The 18416-nt window shown below is 33.4% G+C and overlaps 1 protein-coding gene across 1 annotated transcript; it reads left to right on the top strand.

Annotated features, from left to right (window-relative positions):
- The first annotated feature begins 16443 nt into the window (after positions 1-16443).
- Positions 16444-17430, top strand: LOC107429568 (uncharacterized). The gene has a single exon (XM_016040281.4). The coding sequence runs from the start codon at positions 16845-16847 to the stop codon at positions 17316-17318; it is 474 nt and encodes a 157-aa protein (XP_015895767.1). The 5' UTR covers positions 16444-16844; the 3' UTR covers positions 17319-17430.
- The last annotated feature ends 986 nt before the right edge of the window (positions 17431-18416 follow it).

Below are 18416 nucleotides of genomic sequence, written 5' to 3' on the forward strand. Positions count from 1 at the left end.
TGAATGTGATCTATTCTGTGTATTTGTGTGTTTGTGTGTTTGCGTGTTTAGGCCGAGAAAGAGAGGGAGGAAGAAGAAGAAAGGATGAGAAAGAAATTTTTCTTCCCACTTGGGGGAAAAGGGAAAAAGAAAGGAAAAAAAAATATATATATATATATATATATGAAATAATAATATAATAATATTATATTGTATAAGGGATGATACATGATTTGTTTTTTATATTGTAGTATATCAATACAATCCTTTTATATTTTTTTATCTTTTTGTCTTAGTGTTTAATTTGATTTTATCTATTTAAAAAAAATTAAGTAATATGGTTAATGTTTTTGCGATAGAATATATAAAATTTTAGTATATATGTCTAATTGGATGAGTATTTTATTATATTTTATTATTATTATATTCTAATTATTGTATTTTTATATTATTTTACTATATTAATTATCTCATATGTTAAAATTTGTATTTTAAATTAAAAATTTATAGTTTTCTTAACTTTATTGATATCGACATTTTCTTCGATATTTCTGAAAATTTATATCTTCGATATTTTCTTCACTGCACTCAGCCTATAAATCTTCAATCACTGTTTATTACATAATTTAGCGATGGTTTAAGTGATGCTGATGCATACCGCTTCCTTTTTTTCTTTTTTCTTTTTTAATTATCATTATTATTATTATTATTATTTAAATACATCTTGCTTGCTTGTTTATATATATGTCTTACATCTATTTATGGTCCAACTCATGATATAATAATCAATTATTTGCGTCATATTCTCATCTCAGAAATCTCTCCTTTTCACCTCTCAAGAAATCTTTCATGCACATACTATTTACGTTTTCTATTTTTCTGTAATAAGCTGCCGGTTATTTAGTCATAATTGGGGTATGAAATAATTGGACAGAAAAACACAATTATTTTTTTAAAATTGGTATTATCCAATGGGTTGCACTAAACTACACCTTGCTAGCTAAAAAATTTAAAAATAATAAAACATAAAAACAAAGCTGGATTTATTTCCTTTTTTTTTTTTTTTGTTTCTTATTTTTGAGAAAGCGTCAAATTCTAAGAAAAGTATATTTGTGAAAAATAAAAAGATCAATATATACTTTGTACTACTTTTTCCCAAATATGTGAAAACATCTTTTCAAGAAAGCAGTGATAAGTCCAATGGACACCCACACCAATATGACTATTGTTAATGACAAAAAATATGATATATATTTAAGGTCCAACACTTAAAAAACAATTTTATAAGTATGTAATCTTTAATTTTTCATCTTTTAAATGTAGGGCGGGAAAATAGGAAAAAAAAATTGTATAGTTTTTGCTTAGTAGCAATAATTTAAAACAATAATGTTAATTACCTTTCCAAATAAAAAGTAAGAAAACTTACACCAAGTACAAATTAACATCCTCTGTGTTTTTATGATAAACTTAGATGTCTCTGTTTCCATTTTTCTGATTCAACTTCTTTAGTTTTTAGTATTTAATAATTTAGCTATATAAAATTCCTTTTCATTTAATATGTGACAATATATGTATTTAATCAGTTTACACTATTTAAGGGTTTGCCTGTGAATGTACATCGTTGTAATTATAAAATAGTTTAGATGGGCTTTTATACATTTTCCTCTGCATATATCCTGCATAAAGGGCAAGCATATTTAGGTATATATATATATATATAAAATTTATTTTCTTTCTTCTTCTTTTTCAATTTGTTATGAAAATAAATTTCATATATTGAAACCTGAAAAAAAGGTACAATAAACCACTCAGCAAATTGCAATCGAACTAATGTTCCTGGAATCAGAATCAAAATTGCATATGAAGTATAGTACTTGGTTCTTGTTGAGAAGATTTTGAAAAGTAATAAGAAATACTTTTTGGCACATCAATACACTTTTAGAATTGATGAGCACATCAAATATCAATAGCATATTCTACGATTCCATTTCATGTTTCCAATTAGTAGCTCGAACCGCAAGTTTAGGAGGATGTATTCAATTTAGAGTTTGATGGATTTAAAATGAGTTATAGATTTTAAATAGTTTAATAGATTGTTATGGAATTCTACAGACTTCATAAAAATTTTATAAGAATCTAACAAAATCTTTGAATTTAAAGCTGTATTTTATATTGACAATTTTTTTTTCACAATTTTACTATTAAAATCTTTTTAAATCCATTGAAATCTATCATTTTTTGAAATCTTTTAAAATCAATGACTTTTTGAATACTATCAGATTTTAAAAGAATTTTACAGAGTTCTAATTGAATACACCTAAACTTTAATGGACTTTTATAAAATCAATCAAAATATGAATTGAATATCATTAGATTTGTATAGATTCCTTTAAAATCTAAATCGAATACATCTAAATTTTTAAAATCCTTTAAATTCTAAATTGAATACACCCTCTTTACAATCTAATAATTAAGAATAGCCACAAAAAAAAAAAAAGAACTCGTCTCATATCAAACAAAATTCTGCAATTTAAATAAAACTTAATTATTAAGCCTAATTGCCTAATTAGCGTTAATTTTAATTTTAATTTTTTTTATTTTAAATTTAAATTTATTTTTTTTGGGGGAAGAAAATCATTTCTTAACTTGATATTTATTCAGAGGAAATATTATTATTTAACTCAATATTTATTATAGAATTGGTCCAGTGGTTTAAAACCACTAAGAATATATTTTAGGTCTAATAACTTTGTGAAAATTTCGCCTGCTCAAGTTATGGTTCTTCATCTCTCTTATTTTTGTAATAATTTTAACATATAATTTTACTTGTATCTATAGATTCCAAAAGTAAAAAGATTAAAACAATAATGTATGACATACATAGTTATATACCTTTTTTTAGACCAAAAAATAAAAGAACATTAAGTGTAACTTTTTTACAGCTTTTGCTCAAGTACTGTGAGAGATTTGAAAACCTAATAGTACAAAAAAATAATAATAACAATAAAAACAGAAATAAAACGAAAAAAAAAAAGAACAAAAACAAAAACGAAAGAGTAAGAAGGAAAAAAAAAAAAAGAAAAAAAAAGAAAAAAAAAAAAAGAAAGAGTATTTGCATGCTGGTTGCATCATAGAAACAGACAGGAATTGGAAAAGGAAAGGTAGACAAAAATTTAAATGGCAGTCATGCGTGCAAAGCTTTTGCAAACAAAATAATAAGTAACCAATTTATTTTAAACAAATTAAGATTTTTGAATATAACTAATACAAATTAAATGGGAGTATAAAAAACAGTTTTTTAAATATTGTAAAGTAACACCTACATTAACCTACTTAGAGTGAATGGATAAAATAGTAATTTGAGTTTTTTTTTTTTTTTTTTTTTTGGGTGAATAAGTTGTTTTTCTTTTTTCTTTTATTGTCTTAGGTTTTTCACATTTTAGGAGCAGCATTGTTGGTAGGTGCGGTCGTGCAGAACAAGGTTTCCATATTAGAGCTTCAAAGTTAAGAGAAACGAAAGCAAGAAGAGGAATATATATATATATATATATATATAAGTCAAAAAAAAAGAAAAAAAAAAGAAAACAAAGAGGAATAATTGTTTACTAAGGCTTAATCTCAGAACTCTATGTTAGTTACAAAAGTTCCTAAACGACGACAAAAAGGTGTGTCGTATATACTTAATTTGCACAGCCTTTTCATGTATCAAGGTGAAATGCGAAAACAGCCAATCTTAGTACCCAATTTATATTCTTTATTGCATACTGTAAAAGTTGTAATAAATTCAACACGCCATGTGTACCCATAAATAAAAAATAAAAATAAAAATAAAAACCCGTTGCGTACCATCCATTTATTAAGCGTATAGAAAGACCCCAAAAAAATCAGAATGGACCGTTATTTTAAATACTTAAAATAAAGAAAATTATTTGTGTATTGTAAAATAAAGAAAATTACTTTTGTGTATTATGTTAGTTGACACATCATTTTCTCGATTCTGTCGATTATTAAAAAAAAAAAAAAAGAAAGAAAAATTTGGTAAAACGGTCTAAAATATATATATATATATATATACATATATGGATTTTTTAATAAAAATATATGTAAATTTCATTGCTAATATTCTATCAATTTGTTTAGAAAATGCAGAGTTTGAGCGTATAAATTATGTCATTACCAATTTGCTAAGAAGAAATGACGCATTAGCACGTGAAGAGAAAAGAAGTGACAGCAAAGATGTGGCAAGGGGAAAGCCAGGGGTCCAAAACCGAAAATTGAGCCTTTAACCAAAAAAAAGAACCGAAAATTGAGCCCCAAAAAAAAAAAAAAATTCTTATTAATATATGCACTAGACAGTGATCTCAATACTAATCTTTTGATATTTACTTAATTCAAAATTTTGACTTTTCACTCTTGCATTTAAATTTGAAGCATCTTCTCGTATTACGGTCAAAGTTCTTTATTATATATAAATATATAACTTGATAATGCGGTAATCCTTACACGCATCACTTGCTACGTGACTAAGTTTCCTCTTATAATATATACAACATAGTTTCTACATATAGAATTTAAGCTGAAAAGTAAAATTAATGTGCATTATTAAGCTATTTGCTGTATTACATTCCTCCTTTTTTCTTTTATAAATAGTTAATACTTAAGAGGTTACTGTTCATTTTGTCCAATATATCTGATGTAGAAGAACACCTTGGTTAAATCTTTTCTAATGTGCTCTAAATATAAGCTGATAAGTAAAATACATGTTTAGATATCAACAATTCCTTGAAGATTGATCTTATAGCAGATATATCTGGTATTTTCCTGAAGATTGACATTAAACAGCCTAGAAGATTGAGTTGGGATATTAAGATGCAAAATGGAAAATGTAGACATGTTTCTTCCTTAGTTTCTATTTTAGAAGGTGTAAAAAGAGGCGAATCGTTTGAAACTAAAATAAAATAAAATAAATCCAAGTTATCTTATTTTAGTTTAGAAAAATAACATGATTACCATCTTATCAAATATTTAGCAATAAATTCATAATATTTATTTTAAAAAAAAAGCTCTGGATTTATGTTTTATTTATTTATTTTTGTTTGTTTCCTATTTGAAAAAGCTCCAACCTCTATTGAAAAGTGTATTTGTTGGGGGGAAAAAAAGAAAAAAAAAAGAAATACAGTAATACGTTGTGCTACCTTTAAATATGTGAAAACATTATTTTAAAAAAAAAAATTAAAAATCCAATCAACATGATTATTATTATGATTTTTTTTTTTTGGGCACCACCAACATGACACAATTATTAATGACAAAAACTATGACTTTTGTTGAGGCCACAAAACCTGCGGAATGTTTTGAAGTTGAACCACTTGAGAAGAATTATTAATAAAAATAAATAAAAAAACAAATCAGAAGAAGCTACTCTGACCCTTTTTTTTTTTTAAACCAAGTGTCAATGATTCCCGGCAACAAACTACTCTGGTCACCATTGTGCTTGTGTATTTTAAATATTTTTGTTTTTACCTAACAAAAATTTTCTAAATAGGAAAATATATATTATCTTTGTGGTGAGTTGAGTTAATTATCCAACCGTTTCGGTAATAAAGTCAATTAACCGGTGGCCATTGAAGCAAATGTCGACGATACCGGTGAAAAATCACCGATTCTATCGGTTGTCGACCACCTCCGACACCGAAAGGGGGGAGGAAGTTTCTGTCATGGGTGTCGCCGGATTCGATGGATTTCGCTTGGAAACGCAGGAGTCGGTTGGGATTTCATTTTTTGGGTGGATATGGTGGAAATTCCGGTGGAGAAGTCAGCAAGAAGTCGTCGGATTTCGGTGGATTTTTTGGGGAGATATCGGTGGCTGGCTGTGAACTGGCAGAGAAGAGAGGGAGGAAGAAGACGAAGGGAAGAGAGGAAGAAGAAAAAAGGATTTCTTTTCCACGTGGGGGGGGGGAGGAGGAAAAAGAAAGAAGAGAGGGAGGAAGAAGACGAAGGGAAGAGAGGAAGAAGAAAAAAGGATTTCTTTTCCACGTGGGGGGGGGGGAGGAGGAAAAAGAAAGAAAAAAAGAAAAAAATAAATAAAATATGATAATGTTTTATAATAAAATAATATAAAATAATGATATGCTAATATTATATTATATAAAAGATAATACATGATTTTTTTTATATGTAGTATTTTAATACGCATTTCTTTATTTTTTTTATTTTTTTATCTTAATGTTTAATTTAATTTTATTTATTTTTTTAATAAATTTGATTTTATCTATTTAAAAATAAATAAATAACATTGTTAGTTTTTTTGTTATATATTATATAAAATTTTAATATATATGTTTAATTGGATGAGTATTTTATTATTATTGTATTCTAATTATTGAATTTTTATATTATTTTATTATATTAATTATTTTATATCTCAAAATTTGTATTCTAAATTAAAAATTTACAGTTTCCGTAAATTTATCGATATTTCCATCGATATCGACATTTCCATTGATATTTCTGTAAATTTATACCTTCGATATTTTTATCGACATCGATATTTTCCTCACTGCCCGTGACTAATGGCACAAAAGGTATTGAATTTTTATTTTTGTTGCATGTAATTATAGATTATGTCCTAAACAATTCAAGCCATAATTTAATATTATATTTTTCTAAAATAAAAAAAGAAAAACCAACAAAAAGATTTAGAAAATTCAAAAGCAGAAGGGAGAGACAATTTCGAAAAAAAAAAAAAAAGAATAGATACTGTACACGCTTGCCTTGCTCTGTATGAGCGTTATCCATCACTCTCTCTCTCTCTCTCTCTCTCTCTCTATTCTCTTTAAGCAAAGAAAACCCATCTTTTAAAGTCATTTTCATTTCAAATCCTAATCGCTTCTCTCTTTCTCTGTGCCCTGCCTTTGCAAGCCCTAATTGCCTCTCAGCTTTTTTCAAAACCCTACCAAGCAATAACAATGACTGTCTTTTAGATGATTTTCACTGTTGGTATGTGTATTCTGGGCACAATTTCTAAACTTTCTAGTACTATGGTTTCTACTGGCTATAGTTCTTGAGTCTCCGTTGTAAGGAAGTGCGACTGCGCATCCATATTTTCGCAGCCGTCGGTGGCTCGGAGACGAGTTCTGAAGCCTATGCCTGTTATTTTGGATTTTATAATCTGTTTAATTATGATAAGTTTCATTTAATGAGATTACAGATCGAAATCCATTTTTTAGATGACTATTCAAGTTATATATATATATATATATATTCGGTATAGGTACTTACGACTTTGAAAAAATATATATTTTTATTCTTTACTAGCCGATTTGGACTGATAATGTAAGAAAGGTTCTAATGTTAAATTTTAAGATGGTCCCAAACAGAGGCCTTTCTATTTGCACAGTTGACATCTGGTAGTCTCCAGAGGGGAGGTGGCCAAGAGGCCTAGACGAAACTTTGCAGTTTATCGTTTCAGCATATTCAACACCATTTTTTAAGCTGCACAAACTAATATATTTTCTTTTTTTTCTTTTTATTTTGCAGCTTGAAAAATGGTTTAAATATGTTAAAATGATAAACTACAAATTTCGACCAGACCACTTGGCCACCTCCACTATGGCGACTACCAGATGGTCAACCGTGCAAATAGAAAAACCTGTATTTGGGATCATCCTAAACACTAACATCAGAGCCTCTTTTGAATCATTAGTCCAAATCGATTGGAGAAAAATAAATTTTTTTTTTATCAAAATCATAAATACCTATACCAAATATTATATATATATATATATATATAACTTGAATAATCATCTAAAAAATAAATTTGGATCTATATCCTCATTAAATGAAACTTATCATAATCAAACAAATTATGAAATCCAAAATAAGCAGGCATCGATTTCAAAACCCGTCTCCGAGCCATCAACGGCTACGATAATATTGATGCGCAGCTGCACTTCCGTATAACGGAGACTCGGAAACTCTGACTAGTGAAAACCATAGTACTAGAAAGTTTAGAAACTGTGTCCAAAATAATATATATGTCAACAGTGAAAATTATTGAAAAGAAAATCATTATTAGTGTTTGGTAGAATTTTGAAAAAGCTGAGAAGCAATTAGGATTTGCAAAGACAAGGCAGAGAGAAAGAGAGACGATTAGGGTTTGAAATGAGAGTGACTTTTAATATAAACTACACGTTGATCCATGACAATCCCCAATGACCAAGGAAAGGAGAGGGACGATAAATACCCACTATGTAAATATATTTGTTGATCCTCGAATCTATAGCACCCACAAGATAGTCATAACAAACAATCATCTACTGGTATATTTAAAAACTATAAAATTTTATAAATCCATTAATTTAAATATTTCATGAATAATTATTAATTAAATACATAAATATATTTTTGATCACAATCATTTAATATAAATTTTTTTCAAACTTCAAAATCAATTTATATCCAAAATATCATTAAAATCACATAAAATTTCACATATAATTAAATAAATAAGAATACATTTTATTATGCACCATAATCTTAACAATATTTTAACAAAAATTTAAAAATATAGTTTTTTTTTTAATTTTAAAAATATAAATTCAATATCATACATATTTTATTCAATATAAATTTGATATCAAAAATTTAAATAACAAATTTATTTACACATTAAACACATAAATTTTTTAATTTTTTATATTTAATATAATAATTTATCCAAAAATGACATCTTTTTTTACATATATCATAATTGCCAAACAATATTACCGATGAAAAACTAAAGTAGTGATGAGTACGTTACTAACCTTCATTCATTGGTCTCAGTTTCACTGGCGGTGACCGAAAAACAGCCGAAAAATTCCGATCAAATTTCCTTTCTATGTATCTCATAAACCGTTTAGAATTGGATAAATAGAAGCCATTTTTTAGATCAGGGAACCCAAAATAGGGGGAGGGATCGATCACACAGCCGAAATCCGACGGAAAGCCGGCCAACCGGGGGAATGGCGGCCGCCTGCGTTGAGCGCAGATCCCAGCTCTTCCACTGGCAAAACGGCCGGAGATTTGATGGCCGGGATCGTCCAGCCGTGGGCCACCACGCCAATTGGCGCGTGTGCCGGTCCGGCGGCCGGAGATGCCCTTATCATGGGACCCGAGAGTGAGGGAGAGAGAAGGAGAGAGGGAGAGAGGAATAGAGAGAGAGAGAGAGATTGTTTTGGGAGAGGGGAAGAGAGAGGGTCACGTGAGGGAGAGGAAGAGGGGAAAAAAGAAATGGAAAAAGAAAGAGAGATAGAGAGAAAGAGAGAGAGAGAGAGAGAGGAAATAAAATATAAAAATTATATATTTCTTATTATTAATTTATGGTGATTATATAATTGTAGAATAAAATGGAGAGCTAACACAGTGACCACCATCTTCATTTTGGCGATTATATAGAAGAAAGTGATCGCACCGTGGATAAATGTGCCAAGGTGTAAGAGTCGCACACACCTTCGCATTTTGATTGTAAATACCAAGCCAAGTTCATCCAGGGTCATTAGTCAAGCCCATGGTCACTTGCTTGGATTTCTAGCTTTTGTTATTCGAAATAGTGCCATTACGATTCCTCGCATATTTTGATATGTATTCTTGTCGGAATGAAAATGGCCCGATAAGCTCTTTGGAGGGGGGTGGCTAGTCGGCGAGTTGTTGGGCTAGACCACTAGCATAGGTGAGAACTTTTAATAGCGTGCTTGTAAACCTCTCTGCTGTTATCTCCATCGAGACTGAATAAAACGAACGCATTTCCAATTCATCGTATTGTTGCCTTGTTTACTGACCCATTTTCTAACGATTGTGTGATTACATGCTTTATTTTATTGCTTGCTTGGTGCATGCACAATACTAATATCGTGTGGGTTATTTGCTTGCGAGGGACATTAATGGTTGGCTTACTACCCGCGAGGGGCGAGTAAGCACCGCACGGCCCCATTGTACGCTTAGAACGGTGGGACCGTGACAGTTGGTATCAGAGACCGGTTTGGAGTCACTCGCACAAGATGCCGAAGCTGACAAACGAAATGCGGTTCGATAACATCGACCAGCAGCTCGGGGAGCTTGCTGGCGTTGTAAATGCACATATCAGAGGCCACAACTGGCAGGAGGCCTTCGAAAAGATGGAGACACTCGATGACATAGCCAGTTGAGTGAGCGCACTCGAGAGGAATCAAACCACGTGGGGCAATACCGGCCCTTCGAGCTCCACTGCGGGCGAGTGAGATGGAGTAATGGAAGAGGCCATAGAGAGATTGATGTCTACGGTTAACGAACTGATGGAGGACTTTCGAGCCACCGTGGAAGCCTTAAAAATTGAAATGGGGCAAATAAACACCAAGCTCGCCATCACCATGCGAGCGGTAGAAAATCGAGCTGCTGTCCCAATGGGCGGGGATTATGGACGAATGAAAGTGCCTAAGCTCCGAGCGTATGAAGGGGTGCGAGATGCGAAGGAGCTCGAAAACGTTTTGTTTGATATGGAACAATATTTTCGAGCAATAAAACCGGATTCGGAGGAAACAAAGGTGACCATGGCTACAATGTACCTAACCAATGATGCAAAATTGTGGTGGCCATCTAAATACGAAGATATCAAGAACAACAGATGCATCATTGACACATGGGACCAGCTACAGAAGGAACTCAAGAACCAATTCCTTCCCGAGAATGTGGACTACATTGCCCGGTGACATTTGAGAGAATTGAGACAGACCGGTAATGTAATGGACTACGTGAAAGCTTTCTCGGCACTCATGCTCGATATATGCGACATGTTTGAGAAGGATAAACTCTTCTACTTCCTGAAAGGCTGAAACCTTGGGCTAGGACAGAACTTCAACGACAGAGAGTACAAGACTTAGCCTCAGCGCTAGGGGCAACGGAGCGCCTAATGGACTACTCAACAGAGAGCCCCATCAATAGAAGGCCCCAACCGTCTCCTTCGAATACCAATAGCGGTAAACCCTTCAGGCCTACCAATCTCCCAAGACTTGGGGGAAACGACAATAGGAAACCTCTGAACACGAGAGAGCCTCCACCGCGGAACCCCAATGCATTCGGATTTAGACCCCGACCTCTTACATGTTTCCTATGTAATGGTCCCCACAGAGTGAGATATGATGCCGAACAACTTACCAAGGAACCTACCTCCTCGATGAGATATTGACCACAACATCGAATTGATACCAGGAGCAAAACCTCCAGCAAAGGCACCTTATTGGATGGCCCCTTCTGAGCTGGCAGAGCTACGGAAGCAACTCAGGGAACTTTTGGAAGCAGGGTTCCTGAGACCCTCGAAGGCACCTTACGGCGCTCCAATATTATTCCAAAAGAAGAAAGATGGAACTTTGCGCCAGTGCGTAGATTATCGAGCACTGAACAAGGTCACGGTGCGAAACAAGTACCCGATCCCTTTAATAGCTGACTTGTTCGACCAGCTAAGCGGAGCCAAATTTTTCACTAAATTGGATTTAAGATCGGGATACTACCAAGTGAGAATCGCTGAAGGAGACGAAGAGAAAACCACCTGCGTCACACGATACGGAGCCTTTGAATTCCTGGTGATGCCTTTTAGGTTGACGAATGCACCCTCATGACCCAGGAATTTCAAAACTTCCTTGATAGATTTGTGGTGGTGTATCTTGACGACATTGTAATCTTTAGCCCTACCTTGGAAGAACATGTCGAACACATTCGAATGGTACTTTAGAGACTCCGAGAAAATCAATTATTTGTGAAGAAGGAAAAATGTGCTTTTGGCAGAAGACGAATCAAGTTTCTGGGACACATCATCGAGGAGGGGAAGATCCGTATGGACATGGAGAAGGTAAAAGCCATCCAAGAGTGGAAAACTCCCGCTAATGTAAAAGAACTTAGATCATTTCTGGGATTGGCAAATTACTACCGTCGCTTCGTAAAAGGATACTCAAAAAAAGCAACTCCCCTAACGGAATTGCTAAAGAAGGAGGTGCCTTGGGAGTGGAGCAAGGAATGTGAGAGGGCACATTCCAGGATCTAAAGGAAGTTATGATGAAAGGCCCAGTGTTGGCCCTGCCGGACATCACAAGACCCTTCGAAGTCCAAAACAATGCATCTAACTTCGCTTTAGGTGGAGTCCGACTCCAAGATGGTCATCCTGTCGCCTATGAAAGCAGGAAGTTATCAGCGGCAAAAAGAAACTATACGGCTCAAGAAAAGGAGATGCTTGCCGTAATTCATTGTTTAAGAATCTGGAGGCACTACTTATTGGGGTCAAGCTTTGTTAGTAAAGACTGATAACTTAGCCGTTAGTCACTCCTTTACACAACCAAAACTAACCCCAAAACAAGCTCGTTGGCAGGAATTCATTGCGGAGTTTGACCTTCAATTCGAGCACAAAGTGGGGACCAAGAACCAGGCAGCGGATGCCATAAGTCGCAAGACGGAGTTTGCGGCACTAAGGGTGGTGGCTAACATGGCTGTGAGTACTATCGCGAATTCAATGCGAGAGCTGATAAAGCAGCATTTAGGGGGAGATCAGTGTGCCCAGAATATCCTCAAACTGTGCAAGGAGGGAAAAACTCGTCAATTTTGGGAGGAAGATGACTTACTGTGGACAAAAGGAAATAGGTTATTTGTCCCGAAGGCTGGAGACCTAAGAAAAATGTTAATGAGAGAATGCCACGACACTATGTGGGCTGGACATCCGGGGTGGCAAAGGACGTATGCCTTAATTAAACAGGGATATTATTGGCCACAGATGCGTGATGATATTATGGACTACATCCGAACCTGTCTTGTGTGCCAACAGGACAAAGTTGAGAGGCAGAAACCACCAAGGCTGTTGGAACCTCTATTCGTCCCGTCACGCCCATGGGAGAGTGTGTCGATCGATTTCATCACCAACCTTCCAAAGATCGGGGATCTTTCAAGTATTTTGGTTATTGTGGATCGTTTCTCAAAATATACAACATTCATCCCTGCCTCAAAGTTCTGTACTGCCGAGGAAACTGCCGGCTTATTCTTCAAGTATGTGGTGAAATATTGGGGTGTGCCCCGACACATTGTAAGCGATAGAGATGCAAAGTTCACGGGATCTTTCTGGACAGAACTATTTAAGCTTCTGGGGTCCCAGCTTAACATTTCCTCCAGTTATCACCCACAAACGGATGGGCAGACGGAAAGATTCAATGGCATGTTGGAGGAGTACATACGACACTTTGTTAGTGCCAACCAGAAGAATTGGGCGCAACTACTTGATGTAGCTCAATTCTGCTTCAACGCACAGAAGGGATCCCCCACAAGTAAGTGCCCATTCGAAATAGTTAACGGCCAGAAGCCCTTACTTCCACACACAGTCGATGAGTACCAAGGAAAGAACCCAAGGGCTTTCAACTTCACCAAGGAGTGGAAGAACAACATGGAGATAGCCAGGGCCTACTTGTAGAAGGCGGCAAATCGGAAGAAGAAATGGGCAGACAAAGACCGGCGACCCCTAGAGTTCAATGCGGGGGATATGGTGATGGTTAAGCTAACTCAAGAGCAATTTCGCTGGCTAAGGGACAGAGACCCCAGGTTGATGAGAAAATATGAGGGACCAATGTCGATCATTGCCAAAGTAGGGAGGGCGTCGTATAAGGTGGTTACCCCAGGATGGATGAGAGTGCACCCGGTATTCCACGTCAGCAACCTCAAGCCATACTATGCCGACAAGGAGGATCCAGCGCGCAACACTCCAACAAGAGCCGAAGTCAAGACCAAGCTATCGAAGACAACCAAGGAAGTGGAGGAGATCCTTGCAGAAAGAACCAGAAGCGTGCATCGTCAGCCAGTACGAGAGTACCTCATCAAGTGGAAGGGACTAGGAGAAGAAGAAACCAGCTGGGAGAAGGAAGGCAACTTGGCAGCCTACAAGCAGCAGATCGAGGAGTTCAAGGCAGCAGAGTCGTCGAGGGCGTCGATAGAATGAGTGGGGGAGGATGTAAGAGTCGCACACACCTCCACATTTTGATTGTAAATACCAAGCCAAGTTCATCCAGGGTCATTAGTCAAGCCCATGGTCACTTGCTTGGATTTCTAGCTTTTGTTATTCGAAATAGTGCTATTATGATTCCTCGCATATTTTGATATGTATTCTTGTCGGAATGAAAATGGCTCGATAAGCTCTCTGGAGGGGAGTGGCTAGTCGGCGAGTTGTTGGGCTAGACCACTAGCATAGGTGAGAACTTTTAATAGCGTGCTTGTAAACCTCTCTGCTGTTCTCTCCATCGAGATCGAATAAAACGAACGCATTTCCAATTCATCGTATTGTTGCCTTGTTTACTGACCCCTTTTCTAACGATTGTGTGATTATATGCTTTATTTTATTGCTTGCTTGGTGCATGCACAATACTAATATCGTGTGAGTTATTTGCTTGCGAGGGACATTAACGGTTGGCTTACTACCCGCGAGGGGCGAGTAAGTACCGCATGGCCCCATTGTACGCTTAGAATGGTGGGACCGTGACACAAGGCTTGTGCTGGAACAAGATGCGATAAAGATTCTCTCTCTCTCTCTCTCTCTATATATATATATATATATATATGTTTTTAATCATATAGTTATGAGAGGATTAGCAAGTTGTAACGATGAGTGTAATACGGGATAAAATGAGTTTTGCTTATATAATTATCGTTTTTTTTTTTTTTTTCTTTTTCATCCTGTATAAATAGGTGTAAATGTAATACTTACAAATAAACATAGAATTATCAACTTTTAACAATTTTTATTCTAAACAAAACTCTTAATATTTTAGGATTTGGCTACATTATACATGGAGCAGAGAGAATTAATTCTTCCACATCGATCCTTTGTCCATCTGCTAATTAATTAATATAAATTTACTTTTAAAACTTTTAAAAATATATAATACTACTTGTATATTTAGCACTAATTTAATTTAGGTTTAGTTTGATAACGCTTAGATTTTGAAAATATAAGCTTTAACTATGTTAAAAAAAAATCAAATTCTATTATGTTGAAGAAATAATCAATAGAGTGTTTGGTAATTTACATCAATAAAAGTGCTATAAGGATGTAACAGTTATAAATAAATGCTTGATAATTTATTAAATTGAATTATCGTAAGTTTTACAATTACTAAAATGGAAATGTTATATATATATATATATAAAAACAAAACAATAATTTATATACTGTTATATTATGATACTTTTTATTTAATTATTGTTTTCTAATAATTTCAACTTAAAAATATATCAAAAAATCAATAGCTAGGAATCCTTGTAGAATCAAAATGATCTATTATTTGACTTGCAGTAGAGATAAAAAATAAAAAATAAAAAATTAAAAAGCAATTGTTTTGGTATTTGGCTCCTTTGTAAAAGAAAAATAATAATAAACTTTTCCATTTAAGATATAAACATCTTAAATTATATATTCCTTTGTTAAAAAATATATATATATATATATATATATATATACACACACTAGATGTGTGTACAAAACAAACCTACGACTTGGAAACCATTGTAAAGCAAACCACTTTCTTTCTGCAAAATTTCCATATCTACCATATATAGCTGAGAAACGAAAAAGGACTGGAATGTCGACATTAGCACACACATACACATATATATTCCTCTTTTTTTTCTTTTTTTTTTCTTTTTTTTGGCTTATATATATATATATATATATATTCCTCTTCTTGCTTTCGTTTCTCTTCACCTTGAAGCTCTAATATGGAAACCTTGTTCTACACTGCTGCACCTACCAACAATGCTCCTCTTAAAATGTGAAAAACCTGAGACAATAAAAAGAAAAAGGAAAAAAAAAAACCCAATTTATTCACCCTAAAAAAACTAAAATTACTATTTTATCCATCCACTCTAACTATGTTAACATAAGTGCGTTACTTTACAATATTTCAAAAACTTTTTTTTAATACTCCCATTTAATTTGTATTAGTTATATCCAAAAATCTTAATTTGTTTAAAATAAATTAGTTAATTATTATTTTGTTTGCAAAAGCGTTGCCTTGGCACTTGTTATTGGTGGGAAACGAACAAAATGGTTAATTGTTATTTTATTTCCCCAAATTTGCATGCACGACTGCCATTAAAATTTTGGGTTGTCTAGCTTTCCTTTTCCAATTCCTGTCTATTTCTATGATGCAACCAGCATGCAAATACTTTTTTTTTTTTTTTCCTTTTTTTCCTTACTCTTTCGTTATTGTTTTTGTTCTTTTTTTTTTTTTTCGTTTTGCTTTTGTTCTTATTATTATTATTATTATTAATATTTTGTAATATTAGTTTTTCAAATCTGTCACAGTACTTGAGCAAAAGCTGTAAAAAAGTTACACTTAATGTTCTTTTATTTTTTGGTCTAAAAGAGTATATAACTATATATATATATGTGATACATTATTGTTTTAATCTTTTTACTTTTAGAATTTATAGATACAGCTAAAATTATATGTTAAAATTATTACAATAATATGAGTGATGAAGAACCATAAAACTAAATATTATGAATAAACGTACATGTAAAATATAAAATATATTTAAATAAATATATATTTGGTAACCTCATTTAGACGCCAGTGTTAAATAAATTTTGAGGTTACACAATGATTTGAAGGCAATGACTTTTTATACTGCCCCTCTTAATAAGCTTTGCCACATGTTGTTTTATTCTTGCTTAAGCCTTGTTGATATACCATCCGTGGAGAAGAAGGAACTTATTCCTTTCAACACAAAATGAACTTCTGTCATTAACCATCACTCATCATCATCATCGTCTTCTTCTTCTTCTTCTTCTTCTTCCACTCTCCAAAACCGAAACCTAATCCATGGAAGATATCAACATGCTTGGCGCAGATTGCATGGTCATATCCTGTTGCGGCCAATGCTTGATCCTTCAAATCCTTGTTCTCGTCTTCCTCCAACTTCCCTACAAAATGGTTCGGAAGACAAAGAATTACACAAAGAAGAAACTTCATCGTCATCGGGGAAGAAAGAAACAAGAGAAGACCATGTCGGAAAATAATAAAGAAATGGATGGATTGGAAAATGAGTTTGTAGCTGGTGTTATTGGAGGATCTATGAGAAGAAGAATTGAAGGAGAAGAACATTGTGGATGTTGTATGGAAGAGGTTGAGAAGGTGTTGGAGGAGTTGTCTTTGAAGGGAGAGTTTGCTTTTGGAAGCTTTTGGGGTCGGGGAGAATCAGGGTTAATTTTCCCAACTCCTTTAGATAAACATGAATTTGATTATGATAGTTTTGTACAATACAATTTAATTGATATGCTCGGCTCTTTCAACTGATCATAATTCAGCTATGAATATTAAATATGGACTATAAATTTAAACTCTCAATATGTTTATGGTAGAATAGAAAGTGATGGCAAAATTTACTATCTGACCATGGTATCTACATCAGATTTGATCCTACATATGTTGTGTACTTGTTTAATTATCAAGAGAAATCAAATCATTTGCTTCACGTAACTAACAATGACAAAACATTCTTTTTTTTTTTTAATTTTTTTTTTGTTTTTGTTTTTGTTTAATAATATTTTGTACTATATCAATCTTTAAATAATTGACTGTCGTAAGAAAATCCAGTAAAAAAAAAAAAAAAAAATCTACCATGTCTTCTCGTAAATAAACCACCTAATAAATTTATTTTTTTAAATACTTTTTATTAATTTCACTATTTCTAAAGTAGCATAAACAACCTTTTTTTGCACATAGAGAAAAAAGCTTAATTTAGATACAAAGGACTCTAGGAGTGATGCAATAAGTAGTGTGTGGATGATCCCTTGGAATTGGAGAACCATCTTGCAAAAGATTTTTTCCTTCTCTCCCATTTGGGCTTGGTGTGAAGATCATTACCAGTATCCGTCTCCTTAACACATCATCTTAAATAAAAAGGTATTTTTTATATATTTTATTTTATTTGGATAATGTTTTTAAATGAAACAACATCATATATAATTGTTTAACTTGAAGAATAATCAAGCCTTAGCAACTCTACCTTTTGCTGTTCTATAACGAAATTATGAGTTTAATTTGGCTTCTCCTACTTCTTCTCATCAAATGTCCAATATCACGGTCTTTCTGAAGTAATTAAACTAGGATGCTGCACTAGTTTTGGGTTGTAGAATAATAATATGAAATTTTTTTGGGATATCTGAAAATCCTTCATCAGGTTTGCTTTTTCTATAGAAGCGTTACCCCTCCGGTACAAAGACAAGAAAACGAACCCAGCAAAATCACAAGTGGGGTGGGTTCATCAATTTCACATGGCTCCATATGGGCCTTGATACGGGCTACCTTTGAATCCATAACAAGGCCCATTTAAGGATATATGGCTGCCTCTGAGTCCATATCAGTTTGCATAATCCACGAACGAACAATTTC

The sequence above is a fragment of the Ziziphus jujuba genome, chromosome 12 (genome assembly GCF_031755915.1).
Source record: "Ziziphus jujuba cultivar Dongzao chromosome 12, ASM3175591v1".
NCBI lineage: Eukaryota > Viridiplantae > Streptophyta > Magnoliopsida > Rosales > Rhamnaceae > Ziziphus > Ziziphus jujuba.